Source organism: Chiroxiphia lanceolata, chromosome 7 (genome assembly GCF_009829145.1).
Source record: "Chiroxiphia lanceolata isolate bChiLan1 chromosome 7, bChiLan1.pri, whole genome shotgun sequence".
In the NCBI taxonomy this organism is placed as follows: Eukaryota; Metazoa; Chordata; class Aves; order Passeriformes; family Pipridae; genus Chiroxiphia; species Chiroxiphia lanceolata.
The window spans coordinates 14078324-14098450 of NC_045643.1; the positions used below are offsets into that span (position 1 = coordinate 14078324).

The 20127-nt window shown below is 42.1% G+C and overlaps 1 protein-coding gene and 1 long non-coding RNA gene across 3 annotated transcripts in view; one reads left to right on the plus strand and one right to left on the minus strand.

Moving 5' to 3' along the window:
- LOC116789310 overlaps positions 1 to 20127 on the plus strand; it is a 112870-nt gene that overhangs the window by 38947 nt on the left and 53796 nt on the right. The window lies entirely within an intron of this gene.
- Positions 8643 to 19082, minus strand: CD28 (CD28 molecule). The gene is made up of 4 exons (XM_032693007.1): positions 18969 to 19082; positions 12373 to 12726; positions 11997 to 12115; positions 8643 to 9287 (listed from the first exon to the last, which is right to left on the minus strand). Exons 1-4 carry the CDS (start codon positions 19021 to 19023, stop codon positions 9147 to 9149), a joined length of 669 nt encoding a protein of 222 aa, XP_032548898.1. The 5' UTR covers positions 19024 to 19082; the 3' UTR covers positions 8643 to 9146.

Genomic DNA, 20127 nt, shown 5'->3' on the forward strand with positions numbered 1-20127 from the left:
GACTCTGCTTCTCCCTTCACTTCCTTTTTTCATTTTTCATCTCCTCAAGCAGGGACCGGCACATCACTTCTCTGTGTGTCACAAGTATATTCTGTATGTCTCACAAGTACCATGTCTAGCCCATCATTGTGCCAGCCCAAGTGCTTTCCAGATGATACCCTAGCAGAGAAGAAACACAGAGCAGCCAGGTAGGATGAGCCAGCTGGCTTCAGCTGGGGGAGGAGGGACATTTGAGTGCAAGGCAGCATCACAATGATGATGAGTCACCCAGGTATGCACAGTACTACAGTGGAGGCTCTTCCAACACCCGCAACATTTTTCGCACTGTCTCTTGGTTTCCTGTTCCCAGCACAAAACCAATTTGCCTTTAGCAAGTAAAATCTTTTGTTTCTCTGTATTTTCCTGTCTGGGATCCTTTAGGTTTTTGCTGTCTCTTTGCAATCTATATGTGTAGATGAGATGCTAAAATTGGAGAGATTACAGTGTGAACTCAGTCCTAACCGATCCGAGAGTGCTTCTCAGCTGCTGGTGCTCATGCCATTCAACAAGAGGCAGCACTGCATTGATCAGTCTCTTAGATTTCACATTTTTGCTTCTGATACTTTTTTTGTTCTCTTCGATAGTCAAAAGTGCGAAAGATTAGTTTGCTGACCCAGATTGCAGCCCAGCATTTACATGAGGGAAGAAGACACTCCCACAGCGAGTTGCACAGATATGCGACTTCCTCACACAGCTAATGATACATCAAATGGATTCTTCCCCTCAGTAAATGGACACAAGAACTTGTTGTTTGCAAGAACGAGGAATTAATCTTTATTCACCAAACATTCATTATGGCAGCTATCAAGAACAAGTGAGTTTAATTTTTGTGAAGAGGTCTGTTTAGTGGGAAAGGTGAATGTCATATTCTGCACCTGGGCAAGAAGGGTTAGTCAGGTCCTTGGTTTTCCTGGACTGTAGCTGGGGCATTGGAAGAATGCAACAAGCACTCTTGATGATTAGAACAGCTAAAGCAGAGCCACAGGGAATCCACTCTCTGATCTGCAGCCAAAAAAGAATGGTCATCAGTGTTCTCACTGGGCTTAAGGATAGAAGTCTTATGAATATATCTTAAGTACAGGGCAAATTACAGCAAATTTGGAGGTGTAGGAAAGTCTTACTTTTAAATACAGACAGTCTGAATTTAAAACTTTTCTGATACTTCTTATATTTCAGGGGCTGGTAGGCTGACCCAGACAAGTCAGCACACAGCCACATCAAACATCATTAGTCTGAAGATACCTTAGACGCAATGAGCATACTGTGCTTGATGTGCAGTCCAAGACATATGTTCACTGGGTTTTTATTTTATTTTATTTTTATATATTTACATAATGATGGGGAGAAAAGACCAAAGGTGGCATCCATGTTTGTATGGTTGTTTGCATGTCCATACATACAGTATCCCTCAGTAGTTCCAACGTATGAGATGCCTTTACTTTAAATCTCTTTTTTAAGTAGTGATTTCTATGCAATGTATGCAGCAAGCACTGTTTAACTGTGTGCAGAGATTCATTCTGTCACAGACACAAACGTGCAAGGGCAGAAGAACCACATCTTCTACATCTACATAGACACTAACACTTGCGAGTTGGTTGGCGACCCAGGACTTCCAGTTTCTGTCAGCTTCCCTCAATAGCAGCCCAAACAAAATGTTATTTTGTAAATTGATTGCACAGCAGATAGCTTTTCTTGTAGCAAATCTCCATAGTTCAGCAGATGTGAGGAAGGGGGAGGGAAGTCAAACTCCTTGCCTGGGAGCCAGGCTATCTTAGTGATTTACAAATGACCTCAGTGATTGCAGTCATTCTGGGCACTTAATATTGCTCAAGTCTCTCTGTCTCCCTCTCTCTTGCATTCTCTCCCAGCATAATAAAGCTGAGGAAATCCAGGAGACTAAATTCAGTGCTGCAGATTAGTGACAGGAAGGAAACTGGATATGCATGAATTAAACAAGACCATTTGCCTTTTCTGATCTGCAGATGTTTTTCTCACAGAAATGCAGCTTCTTTTTTTTTTACAGGTGACACCCACATGTCTCCTTCACTTACTGGCGATGATAAAAAAGGAGATAAACAACTGGAGCTCATGCAGTTAGGCTTAATCTTTGTATGTCATCATCGCCGAGCAAAGCCACAGCAGTAGGAAAACAGAGCTGGTTTCTGCTGCTCGTTTCTAACTGACATTTTTTCACCAGGTTGCTCATGTAACCTGTGGACTCTTTGAACTTCCCTTTGTACCTACTGTCTTTCACAGTGCGTGGGTACTGCCATGCAGTACTGAGCTGCAGTACATATGTTCTTTGCCTATACCCCAGTCCTCATTTTGCCTCTCTCCCTTGGCGGTTTGAAATCAGATTTCAAAACTACAACATTAATAAAAAATATAAAAATTGAAAATTAGAAAAAAAAAGAGTAACAACAAAGGAATGCTGATTTTAAAAACCTTTTAAAAACCTTTTTACTGTACAATTTTTGAGTAATGCTATAGTACAGAAAGGAGAAAAGGAAGAAATAAGGGTATTTTTAAATCTTTTTTGTATATGTATGGTTATTTGGACTTAAATCTCATGAAGTAACCACAGAACCTTTATCCTTCCAAAAGCTACTTTTATTGAAGGAAATTCATCAGAGCTGCAGTTCAAACCAATGCATTTCTCTAGCTGCTGGAAAAAAGCTCTGGAGTTGCTTAACTCCACTTTTTCTGCAGTCAGCCATTCAGCCATCCTCCCTTTCCAGCCAGTTTGCTTGTCCACTGCCCTTCGAATATAATTTGTGCTTTATCCCAAGGGTTTCTTGGGAGTTGACAGTGCACCCAAGTCCGCACACGGGACCTAACCTGACTTTCACCATCAATGCAGTTTATTTCTCAATGATGCAGAGCAGCCTAAGCAGTAAAAAGTACTTCTTGAGGCAAGAAGGGCTAGGATGTTTTTAATAGTTGTTTCTAGTGGTTGGCTAGGGAGAGGCAGAAGTCTGGGTTGTATAGTGAATCCTGCAGCTGGTTTGTTCATTTCCATTCCCTGAGGGACTGTTCCAGAGCTTCACTGAAGTGGTTTCAGAGTGGTTTCCCGTTTAACCCCTTTTGCTTCTCCCGTCCTTACTTGTGGATTGCTCCATCACAGAGCTGGACTTGAAAGAAGTGTCAACAGTGTGTGTCTGCAGCAGGGAGAGAGTTTATTCCCCTGCTGTCCAATTCTGTATCTTCATAGTCTTACATTTTTTTTGTTGTTGTTAAGAAAAACATTGACATTACTTCAACATTCTTCTGAGAGAAAGAGGTACAAGGGATAATGCTCCCAAAAGTGACATTCCACTCTGGATTTCAGCCTCTGTCCCTGAATATTAGGACCTAATGAGCTATGCAAAGACAGAAACAATTTCCTTTCTGCAGCCAGTTTTGATTTGTCTAGGGAAGCTTGAGAAGCTCAGGAAGAAATGCGAGCAACCTACTTCATCATTTTCATGAGAAAAAAAATAAATCAGTTCTTGACCACTGGTGTTTGAAGATTTAAGTATCCCAAGGGCTGTCACAGGCAGCGAGAGTAGCAGGAAAATTAGTTCGTTCTGACTCGCGACAGAGTGATCTAATTTAATGGGGCACTGACAAGGCTATCGGGCATTAATTTAGCTGTTATCTAAGCCAGCCTGATTGCTGGTCGTGTCCTGCTGCAGCTCTCCACACGAGGGGCTCGAGCTGTCACTCGCAATCTGCAGCTGCAGCGTGGCCGGCTGAGCGCCTGCTCCGGCCGTGCCCGGAGCCTTCCTGAGCGGCCCCGCTCGGCGTGTGCTCGGATTTAAGGGGAAAATGCAGCTGTAATTAAAGAGCCACTCTGGTCACACAAGGGGGCAGAAGGGAGGCTGGATAGGAAAGCTTCCTTCTGGCATTTCCTGCCTTTGCTTTCTTAATTTTGCAACCTGAGCTCTTGTCTTCTAAGGTACTTCAGTATGTAATTTCTAAAGCTTCTTTATTTTAGAGCAAAAGGGTATTGTAAAAAGGCCATTTGATCCTCCTTCCAGATTGAAACCGCTACGTTAATTTCCACGGAGCTGTATTGTTACTAATTGCTTGTTTGCATCTTTGATTTTGCTGTTTAGGTAGTAATCTTTCCTGTCTGAAAAACTAGAGTTGTTCCAACCCATGAGAACATTTCAACCTGATCCAGAATAGTTCCCTTGAAGGAATAAAAAGTCAGTGAGGAAAAGGAATGATGTGGCCACATAGTGATGTGATGGCTAGGGAAATTGTGGCATTTTAAAATTCCTCGTAATTTCAATGGTCAGCTGAATGGTCAGCTCCCCAAAACTGAAGAGCTCCTGGTAAGTTTATGGGACCTGAAAATAAAGTTACATTTAATTTTTATTTTTAAAAAGGGTCAAGGGTGGGAGGGTGGTGCAGAGGGGGGTGAAATTAGAAGCAGTGCCTTGATCGTGGAGATCCAGTGGGGGAAAAAAAAAAAGGCAAACAAACAAACAAAAAACCCCATGAATTTGAGACCATTCAACTTTCTTTTTCTTTGAAAATGGGTTTATATGAAATTGGCAGCCTCCTAATACTTTGTCAGCCAAATTGGCCACATCAGACTATCTGCATGCCCTTGAGGCTGGAATAGTAACATACTGTAATGTGATGCTCTAACAAAAGCACCTAATTGTGAAGAACAATCCATTTGCATCAAGATAAGCAGCTAGTTTCCCTCTCACAGCCACTTAAAGACACTGACTTGGGCTACAAATTACTGCCTATTGCTGTTTTCAGCATTTCCCCATCTTTACTGGACCTTAAAAAAGCTGATGCTGTACTCATCACCCCAACCTGTTTTCTGGTTAGTATGAGTGACTAACAAAATTATGTCTTGGTCTGTGATTCATCTTGAATAACATATTTTCCAGTCACCCAGCAAAAGCCTTGCTGAAAGTGGAAAGGTTTGATCTTTAGCACTGAAGCCTTTGCCTGTGTGCTCCTAAAACTCAAGCTTTTTGTACCATGTTTTTATTAGTAAAACATACCATCAGTAGCCAAAGTTGCTTCTGCTGTCAGGGCATGTCTGCAGGCATAATGACTTGGCAATAGTCAAAAGCCTGCTAGGCACAGGAAATGAAATGTACGGAAATTAAATGCACTGTTGGAAGCACGTGGTGTGTGGGATTCCCACGTGGCTGTTTGGCCCAACTGGAAATCTGAAGATGATGGGAAAAATCGAAGGGATGAAAGACCCCCAAATCCTTCAAACAGAAAACAAGTACCTATCCAATCACCACATGGCTTCAATCTCCTGTGGCAACTCCTTACCCCAAACTGAGCAGGAATGTGGCATACAAGACAGTCTTTGTGAAGCAAATAACTAGGCAGGCAGGGGCACATATGGAAGGCTGCACAGTGGTGTTAGAGATTAGCAAACAGGATGGGTTCCTGAACTGCTGAGTCTGGCATAGAAACGAAAGGAAAAAGACAAGCAAAAAAGCAGAGAAAGAAGATGAGATATTGTTTGGCAGAGATGCAGGGTTCACGTTTATAGCTGCAGAAGAAATAAGAGGCATTTTGAAAAAAAATGTGATAGGGGAGGAGGATATTCAAACTAGAAGGAACATCTAAGACTTTTGGCTTTAGTAAACCTGACAACCCCAAGGAGGTCAAGACACTGCAAAGATAACACAGGCTACCTCCTCAGCATTTGTCTTCTAGGGGCTTGGTTCGTGGAAGCATAGAAGAGCCAGGCTGTTGTTTCATGCTGGGCTGGAGACGTGCAGAACAGGAATCAGCATGCAGGGGGCTGGAGCTGCACAACCCTTGGTTGACCCCTTGCAACATATGTTGATTGCTGTTCAGATATGATGACTGTAGATCAGATGTTCACTTGACACTGAGATCCAAAAGTGGGGGAAAGGAGAATGAGAAATTAAATCACTCTTCAGCCTGATTTTATTTGCATTTGAATTAAAACCTGTGTGTAAGACAGAAAACCCTACTGATCTACTGCTGCCCTCCATGAGGGCCAGTTTCCAAGTTCAGAGCAGCAGCAGAGGGAGGTTCCTCTTTACATCATCCCATAAACAGCATATAGACCTCAAAGGCAGGGCCAGGAAGGGCCAGGGCTGTCCTGGCATGTTGCATTGCCTAAAACCAGATGGAATAAATTAGAATTGCTGTTTGTCGAATATGCTAATCCACATACCAAGAGCCAGACTCCAGCCTTAACTGGGTTGTTTCTCTGCAAACATTTTATTTTAGTCCCTTCCAGTGATGGATAAAAGGTACTTACTGGTATCCCATCTCCAACAGTCTGTAATTCATGTCCCTACAGAGCTTTAATATGACAGCAATGTCCATTTTAACCCATGGCTGTGGCTTCTCCCATCCTGGTTGTCCTCATTTTTTCATTTTATGTTTAGGATGCTTCCCTGTATCTCCCTTTTTGGTCAGTCAAATGAATTAATACTTGTTCCAGATGCTCCAGGACTTACGTTCCAGTATCATGTCCTGGGAGCTATCAGTATGTTTTAAACATGGAAAGTAGAAAAGTGTTAGGGGAAGGAAAGCAAATTATACCAACATTTGCTTTAGAAAGTAATACTTTCCTCTGACTAGCCTCAGGCCTAATACATTTATTCAGGATTTAATTAACCATATATATTTAATAATTTTAAAAGGAGATTGCAAAAAGTATGATAAAACTCTAAGGAATATAGGTATAATGAAATAGATATATCTATATCTAAAAATATATGTATGCAGTTTACACAAGGAACGTTTATCCCGTTTTGTGCTTTTGATACACTTTTGCCATCTCACCTTCTATTTGCACTGTGAATTTTCACAGCGCATTGTAATTGGAGCACTCGTTAATGTTGTGTCACACAATGACAACGCTGGAGCACGGCAAGACAGTGCCATACCCTGACAGAGGACTGTGCTCAGCCTGCTGCTCTCCGGCGGGAGCGGCTGGATGCCCCTGCACAGGATCATTCGTATCTCCCTGCAAGTGAGGAGGGAGGTGACAGGGCGTTAGCGTCCCCCCAGTCAGTGCCAGCAAGGAGGACCAGGCTGGGACCGTGCAGGGACTGCCATGTGTCCACCTGGCTCCCTCCCCTCTGCCCCCTGCACGAGTTCCTCGCTGCCTCAGCTGCAGTACAAAGGTGCAGTGAGGGGCTTTTCAGGAAGAGAGTAAAAACTGTATGTGGAAAAATGTTAGCCTTTGGGTGTTTGTGCATGTGATGAGGGGAAAGGAGAAGAAATAAATAATACTTTGTTTTTAATTTCTTCAGCCCAATCATAAGCTTTTGGGTTTGCTGAACTGAGCCAGAGCAAGGCTCTCAAGGCCTGCTGGGTCCATGACTGCACTCCCATGCCAAACTCACAGCACTGCCTCTTGGATCTCTTGGGCCTCCCTTACCATTACCATCGGGGGCTCTGCGCCCAGAGCTGGGGCCCCACCTGACCCTGGCCAGGGAGACAGAGGCACCTCACCACTGCTCACAGGTGGCACAGCACCCTCCAGGAACATGGTTCATGATGATATGACTCAGAATGAAAGGTTTGGGGCCCAGTCAGCAAGCTCAAATAAAACTTGCAATTTGGAAGAGCCAAAATTTTTTCTTTGATTAAGACATCAAAGCAGATTGTTGCCATACTTCCACATCTCTACTTTTATTCTATCCTCTCAAAGAGAGAAAGAATCTTCTTGTTCCAATTTGGAGGAAATTAAATGTTGTACAATCCCAATTTTATTTCAATGTGGGAATGTGGATTTTTTTTCTTTTAATTGTTTATTCAGTAGTCTCTATAAAATAAACCTTGTCTCCTCAGTATGAAAAGGGATTTTATGCCAAGACAACCCTAATTACAATTTTGGATGTCCTGTTATTATAAATGTGCTAAATTGAAAGAATGAATCAGGTTTTGCTGAAGACTTTGTCCTACTCCAGCATGGAGCAGTCCTGAAGAACATCTTTAGATAGAAATGTAACCTCCAGTTAACACAAAGTGCACAGAGCACACCCTGAGCACTTGCAGGTCCAATTCACAATACTGGGAATGAAGAACCCTCTCACATCCCAAAAATTGGGTGCTTATGGGAAAAAAAATTCAAATGATCTTTAGTTTCTCATAACCGGACCCAGAGTTTTGAAAGAGCTTTGGTACAACCTAGGTGCCAGAAGATGTGTATAAATTTTCAGGAGCACTCAGCAGAACACCTTTTGGACAGAAACAAAAATTCAAAAATGAAAGTAAAAGTCTTCTCAAAATCTGACCTCTGTGTCTTCTAATGCTTCATGTATGACTTTGTGTTCTTTTGCTGTAGGCAAACAAAACCGGAGTTCTTCATGTCAAAGACAGATCTTTCTTCCTCTCCTGCTTGTCTTGATTTTGTGTTCAGGTTGATTGCTTTCTCACTCTGTGAAGTTGGTTGGTCATGACTGCAGATGGCCTTATGAACGTTTACAAAGTATCCAAGCTAAGGACTCACATGTCGGAGGTGATACTGATACTAGTTTTGTATCAGTTTTGTCCTGGTGGATCATTAGTGCCATAGCCTAATAATAGTTTGGATGCCTTCTGACTGACCTTTCCCTCTTTCTTTTAAGCATGTGTTTTGAACTTCGAATTGTGTTCTGGTCTTGTAGAGAAGAAAATATTTTTTTTTACATTTTGCCGGGTTTAACAGCAACAAGGGTTTCTGAGGATTAGACACACAGGAAAGGAGATTAAGGGTTACATCTAAGGCAGCAGTTATGGGAAAAGAACAGAAGTTCTGCTTCTCCCAACAGCTGAGCAAGACCACAAGTGTCAGGAAGAGACCAGCTCTGAGATCTGATGCCATCATCTTACCCACTGACAACCCTCAACACAAGTTGGGCCTCATTTTCAGCCATCATGGAGAACAATTCTTTTTTTACTTCCCCCCACCCCCCTTTTTATGTTTGTTTGTTGGTTTGTTTTTTTCTTTTAGTATATTATATCAAAGTTTAGCCAATATTTGCTATTGCCTAGGTGTCCATGATCAATAGCAACAAACATAATGAGAAAATGAGAGGCTATCCTTCCATGTCCAAGAGCAGGTGACTGCCTAGAAGCACACAAGGCTGCTGTGGGTCAGCTGGTGGGTCTTACGGCTGCCAGGACCGATACGCAGTGTAGTCTCGTGTTGGGGCATAGGATGGGTAACCCTTGTTCTTCTGGTATGGTGGGTGCCGGGGAGTCATGTTCATGTAGTCACTCTGATGGTACATATTCCTTCTGGATTTTTGCTGTGGGAGAAGGGTGAAGAGAATTGTGAAAACTCTCATTTTAACTGCTGATGGTTCTGGCCCTAGGCCCTCCTTCAGGGAAGCAGGCGTATTTATAAGGCAGCTTCAGGTTTAAATATATTTACAAAAGAATTAGAATATGTGTTCTCATAAAAGAATCTGTGGAATTTGCCCAACCTGAATGTAAGTCTCCATCTTATCTGCTGAGAGATTTACAGTGTAGTTTTCCAGGTAAAGGAATGCTACAAACCAAGGATATGAACTGATACGTCTAACCATCACTTCTCATCTGTGGAATGATTCAGCAGAAATAGTACAGTCTGAGCTGTGAAGACTGTCCTCATTTATTAGGAGGAAAAAAGAAATCAGCTTAACTCAAACATAATAAGAGCAGGAAAAATCAGCCCAGACTATGTGTACCATGATTTGCCAACCATTTAGACCAGTAACACGCAATGCATATATTGTTCTGAACCTTCCTTCAAAGGACAAAAGAATCAGAGCTGATGTCAATTGTTTATGTCTCCCTATCTTGGCCTCAAAAATCTCATTTCCACCATTGAATTCCTGCTTATAATGCCCCCGTGAGACATGGGAAGCATCAGCTCTTTGAGAAATAAGAGTACCAGAACACAGGTGAAATAATTTGTTTAAAATCACAGAGGATGTTTGTGGCTACAGCAGCACTTCAGCCTCTGACTGCTGCAGGCTGTGCACAAGGCTGGTGTTTTTTACATAGCTTATGGCTTTATTGATCAGGGGTAGGTAAAGTGCTTTCATGCTTTTTCCTTAATACTGATCATACCTTCTTTTGCAATCTCCTTGTTACTGAAATTTCCTTCCAGTGTACAGAAATAGTTGCATATACTGCAGTATACATGTGATACTGTGGAATTGGAGGAGGTTTGCATTAGAAAATCTGATGGCTGAGTTATGTTGTACTTGCAGAGTGGGGCAGTTACTATGAAATATGATAAGCTTTTTATTTTAATGTTATATATATGCAAAGTGTTGAATGTAAGTTACATACTGCTTAAGCCATGTAATGCAACCAGTGCATATAAAGCATTAGGTAGAAAAGCTTTATCTGTGTGTGTTCATCTCCACAATACACATTACCTCACCTAAGAGGTAATTTTGCTTAGGAGAAAGGCATTTTGCTAGTATGAGTGAATGTTGGCCTGTTACAGGATCAAGGACTGCTACTCTTGGAGAAAGCGGTTTTCCTTCAGGGAAGGCAGAACTGTACAAAACCAGACAAATCTTTAGCTGCTTTCAGGAGCTCAAGTGATCAGGCTTAACATGTCTGTCGATTATCACATTTAGGACCTGTTTTTTCACAATTCATAATGTCTTTTAGGCAGCTGTGTTTACATTCAGCAACACTCTAAATACATCCACAATCAGAGTACATATTATCCAAAGAATACGACCAGCAGTAATAACAGCAAGTAAAAACTGATGCAGCAAACAACACACATGGCAATGCAGCCTTGTCACTCTTGCTGGGGGCAGACATGTTAGTAGCAAAGTGTGTAGCCATTAGGTACCAAATGCATACAGCACAGAGAAAATGGTTCAGATGTAAATGATGGATTTGAAGCTATAGTATCTCATCAGGCACAGCCACAGTAGCACAGCACTGTAACACCAGCAGCTGTTCGCTCTAATCCTCAGCTCTCCTTGGAATCAGCCTCTGCAATAGGGCACAAAGAAGGACCACTTAACCTGCCTTTGTGTTTTCCTACGGCAATGCCCCCTTTGATTGTTTTCCATTAGAAATAGCCATAGACTGAGAACGTGTATTTTTGTGAAACACTTAACAGATCTCAAGCTTCAGCTAGCAGTGACAGTGGCTTTCTGTATACATGCAATATTCAACCAGTGAGGGACTAGGTACCCTTTATACAGGCTACCTCATAATGTTTGAAAATCACTATTCAACAAAATGGAGGGGAAAGTCAGAGTGCAAGGAATAGAGTTCTCTCCGTTCAAGTCTTTCTCACATGGAGTACTCCATTGGCTCCGGAGATCACAGTCCTAAGGCTTGTCAAGGAAGATGTCCTGCTGCTGCCTCTGCACCGTGCCTCACTCTCTCTTTACTCCAGCAGGCAGAACTGGATGTGACTTGGGCCAGCCAACTCTCCAGAGAGATTAGAAAGCAAAAATAATGAGCCATAAGGCTGTCTCAGCTTTCTTAGCGTTAACGTACAGACAAGGGTACTGAGATCCAGGTGCTCCTATTCCCTTTGCTCAAGCTGCCAGAAATACTGGTTACTCAAGGGAATTTCTGGATAGGCACAAGTCACCAGTGCAGATGGTCTTGGGTCAACTGAGGGCTGTTTCATTGTGGATGAGCTCCTGTCAGTATAGTCTGAAAGGATTTTGACAGAAATGCTTGTAGTTCTACACTTCCCTGACAGGGACAACTGGCAGAGGGTAGCGACAATGTCCCAGTATTTCTGGTGTGCAGGGCACTGCCAACACTATGGCATTACTGTTTGCTTTAGGACTCAATGGCAGAGACCTGACTGCCCCCCTGGAGTGCAGCTGGTGTTTCAGCTCTTTGAGGGTACATGTGGTGGTGTGGGTGTATATACACAGCTGGAGTGAAGAAACACTGTCATCCTGAACTGAAGGGTTATCAGTGAGTTAGGGGTAAACTAGGGACAAAGAGCATATAGAGCAAAGGAAAACAGAGTTTCTTACCCAGTAGTTAATAAAAACTGCAGTTATTAGCATGCTGTAGAAAGCAAGAACTCCAGTCACTGTTGCCATAATCCACAAAGGAATTGCAGACACAGGCTCTTGTGTTCGGATAGGTGTCTCTTTAAGGAGGAAAGAGCAAAGGAAACTTTAGGTACATGAAAACAAAACCATCAATCTCTGCTTATTTACTCGTTGTTCCAATGTGTCATTTTTATTAATTATCATTTTAAGATGTCTTCTTCAGGACATCAGGAGCAGGAATGTAATTTTACTAGGCAATCCAACTTTTTTTTTTTAAGGAAACATACTGCCTCAAGCCATTATATAGGGGGTGTGTCTCAGGAGGATACTGGCCTTCAGAGATTTCCCAGCTTACCTTGCACATGAATGACGGTCCCATTGCTCTTCTCATTGTAGACATATGGGGGTGGATACATGACCTCAATTTTGCAGAAGTAGATGTCAGTTTGGCTGGCACTCATATTCTGAAGATTGAAGATGACTTTGTCTTTATCATAAGCCCCCTGGCAGTTGAATTGTTTATTTGAAGTACTGCTACTTTTGCTCGTGTTCCATGAAATAAAGCAAACTTCAATTGCACTGTCCGTTCCTTTGTGCAGTGAAGCTCGAAATTCCTTCCCTGTTCCATTGTATGTGTAGTTGCAAATTAGAGTTGCAGTCTTGTTATCTACCTTGAGCAAAGGACTCTGAGCCACTAAAATCTTGTTTTCTGGAAGGGAGGGGAGAAAAGTGAGAAAAGCACTTGTTTATGAAATACAGCATGAGACTTCAGAACCACACATCCTCCCGAGCAACTCTTCTCCATACCTCCTCTCCCCTGCTGACACTCCCTACTAGGGAGTACGTAACCAACAATCTGCAGAAGAAGCTTCTCACAGGAGCTGTTGTTGCAGCAATCCACCTCTATACAAATAATTACATAGTCACTAGGGGAGACTGTGCGGTCAAGAGTGTTTTTCTGCAGTCAGAACACTAGCACAGGCAGTGGCCCATGTGATTAAGATTTAACATCAGGGCTCAGAAGGCTGGTCTGCATCTGTGTGCGTGTGTGTATATATAAGGCCACCTAAGTCTATCCTTTACTTAGCAAGCAGTTTCCCAGGGTACATTATGGAGTGAAAATACTATGAATTGAATGCTTAGTTTAGCAGTCAGATAAGAGATTATTTATACATTTGCTTTTTAATTCAAGGACTCCTGAAGAGTTTGCAGGTAGATTTGTAGAACCATTTCAAGGGTTTGGACCTTGAACAATAAATACTAAAAGCATGAACTGCTATAATTTTAATGTAAAGTAAGTAATTTCTCTAGCTGGCAGCTGTAGTAGATTCTTAATTTCTCTAAGGACTCAGGAGCTGACTGATTTGACACTGCATTGGCACTTAGCACTTGAATGGCCTGCAAAAAAACATGTTACATGAAAGTATAATTCAATTTGAATTGACCAGACTGATACATAAACAGGAAATGTTTTCTGACATGTAGACCTCTGTGCTACCATCTGCCAAACAATGAAACACTGCAAGGACTATGCAGGAAGAAAACTTCTTCCAAGAAAAGTCATCTCATACAAATGACGCCCTACTTTTCAAAATATGACCCCTAAGAAATATGAGGGGAGTTTTGGATTTTAAGCGAGGAACTTGCCAGCCCTTTTGTGTGTGTATATGACTGTGTAAATTTTCATGCAAGCTCAGCTCATAAGAGGTCTGGATAGTCTTTTGTAGATCCCTGAGAATCGCTGTGGCTGTGAGAACGACAATTGTGCCTCTTGCCCTCAACATGTGCTGCAAACCTATGTTCTTTCTACTTGATCCATGTGGTGAGACTTCAAAAGGGCTAGTAATGGAAATGAAGTAGGAAGGAGGCCAGATCCAGAATGCCCAGAAAATTAGCATTTCACCGTATTTCACAATGTTTAGGATCAAAAGACTACATTTAGTGTGTTCACACCTGCACAAGAATGTGGAGTACCCCAACCTCTTGAGCAGGATGCTCCTTTGGGATAAATGTGGTCCAGGGAGTAAACAAAAAGATTTGTGAGATGGACAAGACTAGTGATAGGGTGTGGGCAGTAAAAACAACCCATTGGTAGCAGGTTCTCCAGTTACCAGCAGAACCCACGAAACTGCTGAAGTTGTTAATTTTCTCATTGAAAGTCTCATTTACTAGCCCTTGCTTCTAATGAGAGCAGGAAGATGTGAGACAGGGAGTGCTCTGCTGCCTCAGCTTTAGCAAAGAAATATTGTAGTCCATCCTCCGTGTGTCTCTTTGTTCCATATCATTAGCATGGAGGGTGGGGGACAGCTCATCACAGCTCTGAAATCCCATGTTTGCAGGGAATCCAAACACTGTGAAATTTTGGATGAAGGATGAGCATTTCCAGGCTTTCCAGCAGAAAGAGACGTGGATCTTGGAATCCTGGGACTGAGTGGCAAAGAGAGAACAGACAAGTCAAGTTTTTAAGCGAGGTGGTGCCTGTGGTGAATTTTCATCGAAATGAAGACATTTCAGCAAAACATTTCAGTTTCATCGAATCAGCATTTTCCGACAAAAGCTCTCACATAGGGCTTATAAGGCGTTCTAGTGAGGGGTGAGGTTCGGATTCCACCTCTTTAGACAAGCTATTTGATCATATTTTTGTTGGCCAGAAAATTGAAACTTTGACCTAAGTGGCAATTTGCAAGTCTGTGGTAGAATTGCTTTACCTTTAGCACAGCAGAATTCTACACATCTCACTTGAGACAGAGTTATTCTTCTGATTTGTGCTGTAGTAGTTGCCCACCACTAAAACCCTGATTGTCACAGGGACTGAATACACCTTCAGAAGAGACCTCTTCTGTCTCACAGTTGACAACCAAAATAGGCATCCTAGAACAGACCCCTGCAGAAGCATTACACTTCTGAGAAGTGCTCACCTGTTTTCACTGCAAGTACTTACAGAAAACGAATGGATATTTATTGCTCAGCCTGATTGGATTTTCACTATGGCCAGAGGAAGGTCAAAGAACACTGAAAATCTTATCGCTGAGGGACTACATTCAGGTGTTATTTAGACTCATCTGCAGACTCCTGTGACTTAACCCCACCTTTTGCTGTTGTCAGCTCATCTGGATTCCTGACATTTAGTACCTCACTTCATGCCTTGAGCTCTACTATTTAACTACAACTTTGGACTGTTTATGTCCCTGCCATGATATTGTGCAAATTGGCAACCAGTCTCTTTTGATACACCAGCCTAAAAGGAGAAGTTCCTTCAATTTATTTCCACCTCTTGGATTTATAGTCTGGTCTGTTTGCCCTGGCTTGCAGGCTGGGTGTGATAAGCCAGCCCCATGCTGCTGATGCTGGGATGCAGGCTGGCTGAGCAGTGGGAAAAAGTCATTGGTGGGTCATTAATGAAGAATGCTCCTACATGATTCAAGCTAAGCAACCAAATCCATTTTCACAAAATGGATTCTACTAGCTCAAATCTAAGTTGAGGGAGATATTTTTGGTTTCATTTATAGGAACTAATTAGCACTGCATGAATTGGTTGGGTTTCAATGCCAACAGGGGCAAAGCAAGCTTACCCCACCAGTGTGTTAGGCAAGCCCTGCTGTCATCATCCTCCTCTGCACTTGGGGTTTTTTTGGATTGAAGAAAGTCAATCATGCTGAAATGTGTATTAGTTTCATGGGGAAAACAGAGTAACGCCAAACATCCCTCACTTCACTTGTGATCTGAATAGGATTTGACTACATTCTTAGTAGGATCGGGACCATTCTGAGAAAATATGGGCTAAGACTGCTTTTGCCTTCACAGAGCCAGTTTTTCTTATGTGTCACTTTGGGTTTGTTAAAATGGTGAAACTCGGAAACATTTAGTAGGTGTTTTCATTCCCCTAAATAGGGTTATGACTGCCACTTCTAGAGCTGTGTTCAGTCATATTGTATAGTAATAAATACCTATATCTTGGCCTTACCCAGCCAGAAAAATGGCAGTTATGAAAAATTATTGTTTACAGTTTCAAAAAGCCATGAAGTTTAAAAATGTAAAATCATTTAAGTCAGTGTGCACATGCTGCAAGGCTTCTCAGGATCTTAGGATTTATATGCAATGGTGTGTAAGATGTCTGAATGTTTGTTAAAGTGTTTTAATAAACTTGTCACATTAAACTTTCTTATAATCACATGTGAGGGGGTTTTGCATAATGAAAGAAAATGCCATCCATATATAGTATCTGTAAAATACTGCCTCTCTGATCATGGACCCCTGATGTAAGCAAAAATTCACTGAAGGGGTTTTTTTTCTTTCTTATTTGCCAAGAAAGTGAAGTAGAGTCAACAAAGTACAGAAAATAACTGTTCTGAGGTGTTTTATTTTTTTTTTCCCCAGAACTTTCCATGAATCATCATCAGCTATTTGAAAAAAATATTCTACTAAAAATATTTAGTACTCTCCTTTCTTTCTTTTTCATGCCAGTTGACTTCAAGGAGCTATTTTCCAGTGCAAGGAATCTGAGATAAGTTGGTATTTCTATAAGGAAAGAAATGGCCCACTTAATTCCGAGGGAGGGATAGGGAAAATCCTGAAATGAATTTGTTTAACCCACAAACAGAATGTGATAAACAAAGCTATTCCACTTTTGCTGCTGCGGGTCCGTTCAGTCACATTTACTCTTCTTTCCTAGGTACAAGGGTCTTTCTCTTTGACTTTGGTTTGAGGCCACCCAGCTGTGTGTCTAACATGCAGCTGGAGGGATCTGCCCATTCTGGCCATTACAGACTCACTTTCTGCTCAACTTTCCTACTTTGCTGCTATGAGTACTGCAGGCAGCATAGTACTCCTGCTGACACTCTTGCTTTAACCAAACCCAGTGTGAGCACAGGGGGTTTTCTTGGCAGTTTGTGATTTTTTTTTTTTAAAAGAGCTTGTTGATGTCATCCTAATCTCAGCTAACCTTATCTCACCCATCTTCTGCATTTTGGTAACCTCAGAGGGTTAGAGGTTGATTTTAACCCCCAGAGACCATAAGCCAGAAGATTATGTGTGTAGTAAGAAGATGAGGTCAGTTGTGGTACACTGCAGTGGGAACATGCTTATATTACAGATTTCATAAAATACCAGACACTCAATCTAACTGCCTCTGTGACAGACCACAGCAAGGTAATTATTTAGCCAACAAAAAGAGGAGGAGGACAAACTTAGTAAACATTAGTGTTTCTGCAGAAGAAAAAGGACTAAACTAATATTCTAAGTCCCTTTCTATGATTCAAACTCAACCTGCAGCAATTGTTGGGACATCTAACAACAGCAGAACACAACAAATTCTGCTGTTTTCCTCAAAACAAAATAACTTAGGCCTAAAATACACTTTGTGGCTGGAGGAAGTCCTGCAGGGTTTTGACCAGCCTTAATATTTTCCAAGTACTAAGGATCACTCATCTTGATGAAAATGAAGAGAAGAGGTGGAGAAAATAGATGGGGGAAAAAGAAGGGAGCCCTGAGAAGCAAATGACCTCATGTGCTTCCCTTTAAGAAATGGAACAGTCTTGGTGAGGCTGTCGGAGAAACTCAAGTTCTTCATGCAAAGCAAGTGTATAAATGTCTATAGTGTCATGGCATGACCCCTGTGTCTGATAACCAAACACTGTATTTTATTTTGTTGCAATTCAAAAGAGTTGCTTAAAAGCTCTTCACACCTGCTAACCCACTGCTGATACTTTTCCCCTCCTGGAATTAGTGTCTTCTCTGACAACCCAGGGGCCTGCTGTAGAAATAATTATGATATTGCAAACACAGAAGTATAAACATGGGAAAGGACAAGGAAGGAAAAAAACTATGATATCTGAAAGAAATGTAGATCAGGGTGTCATGCAAATTATAATGCCTTCACTGAGGAAAAGAACTATGGAAAAAATAAGGCAGAAATAAGGGAAAAGTAGATTCAATTACACCTCTCATACTAGAAAAAACAGCTTTTTAAAGATGTTCTATATGTTAAAAGTTTCGTACTGGAAAACAGATTTTTATTCCTATCTATTATTTCCCTGTAAAATACAGAACACTGATGTTTGGAGAAGTTCTCAGACAGAGGTTTGAAAAATTGTCTGTCTCAGGATTATCCTAGGAAAAGCCAGCATCCCTTGCCTTACTTTGCATTTTAATGTTCTTATTGGAAAGGCATGTTAGCTCTGAACATACGAACAGTGGGTATCAGCAAGACGACACTGAGAAAAATACCCTCAGCCACAATAACTGAAGAGTCAGAAAGATTCACTAAGACTCAGGATTTCAAAATCACAAACAGACATTTTTTTTTTTTTGCTGAAGATCTTCAGAAAGAAACTAGGTATCTAGTAAGTATCAGTAATACACTTACCAATGCAAAAATCAGAAACTTGGCAATTCCATCCTCCCCTTTTTGAGCTCAGTAAGCAACTCTGCATTTGACCCTTTTATTTGCTAGTCCTGTGAGGATGTTGGTGGGCTCAGCTCTGAGCCCATCACACCAAGCCAGGCCATGAGGGGACCTGAAGCTTCACACAGGAGACTTGGAGGTGGTGGAGAGGCTGCCCCAAGAGAGACGCTGACACCGGGTCTGCTCAGACCCACTGCCGCCCAAGAAAAGGCACTTGTGAGCAAAACTTGTAAAACCCAGGGGGAAGGTGAAATAAACCCCCCTCTACCTACGCATGCAATTTCCAATTGGATCTAAAGAGAAGTCAAATTAAAAGAAAGCGCTTGGGTCTTATCTCAGAGGGGTACTTGTGGCAGGAGTAGAATGGGTCTCTTGGTTGTATCAAGTTGACCCATGTGCAGTCTTAGCAGCATGCTGTCTCTCCGCTTTCATCCAAACACAGAACAATTTGTGCAAAATTAATTCAAAGCTATACTAGACCTTCTACCCCTTGATGATCAAAGTGAGGAAAAATAGTGGAAAGGATTGAAATGTGAGGGGGTTGTTACCTGTTACATCAGCAGTGGGGATGAAGCAGAGCACCACGAGGATCCCCAGGAGCATGGTGGTAATGGTGGGCCCTATGCCTTGTCCCCACCCCCTGCAGGCACTGCCACGTCTCCCAGGGCCCCACGCCAACAGCCTTCCTTCCCTGTGGGGCCAGCCTGCACCCTCGGTTGCTCACACAACTTCTCTCCTCCTCCCTCTGCAGCACATGATACACTGCCAGGTGAAACCACTGTAATCGCAGTGCTTGAACAGGAAGTTAATTTGTTTGATGATTTTAGTCTTTGGAAGTTGCGTCTGCAAAGCTCAGTAATGCTTAAAAGGTAATGGAAGTCTGCCTTTCAAAATAGGGACTATTGGCCCCGTATCGAGAGACGTGCTTGTGTTTGTGGCTCTGCAAGTCTGCTCCTGTCGGGGAGGAATGGACATCCCTGGACACACAGTGCTCTTTCTTTACCAAGAGGACATACAGACTGTTCCCATCTGGTTCCATCACCATGGTAGAAGCAAACACCAGTGGCCGGACCTGACCCTTCAGGAAGTTGTGTGCTCAGGAAGCTCCATCTTTTCTCACTGCTAGGAGCAGAAATCTTCTTCTCTTGGCCTGCTGGCTTGCTTCTGCCTGCCTTCCCAGCCCCTGGGAACGCTGACATATTTTGGCAGTAGTTTGTTCACATTCGTTTTTCTGCATCTGGTTGCTGTCTGAGTGCAGAGCAAATAGTGCAAGAAACAGTGATCTGGTATACCTTCACATTTGAAAAATGTTATGAATTAGTGCAACTGTAATCCAATTAACATCTAAGTAGGGGCAGCATGCAGCAAACACACTTCTCAGTCAGTGCTTTCATAGAGGCCTTATTATGTGAAGTTTTTCTCTTCAACTTACTGGGTAAATGCTCACTCTTCTTCTTTGCCTTGCAAGCTCAATGTCACCTCTTCCCTTGCAAGAACAGGGTTGTGAGAGCCAGTTGATGTAATTTATAACTGGGAGGAGCTCAGGTTATTAACTATTTATTTTGGTTCACCAAAATAGAAATATGTAATGATATCAATGCCTATCATTATCTGAGATTTATTTGAGAAAAAAGGGAAGGTGTATAGCAGGAAGACTTTCAAGAAAATTGGGCTGTTTTAAAACAGGATGAAGAGCCGTGCACTGTT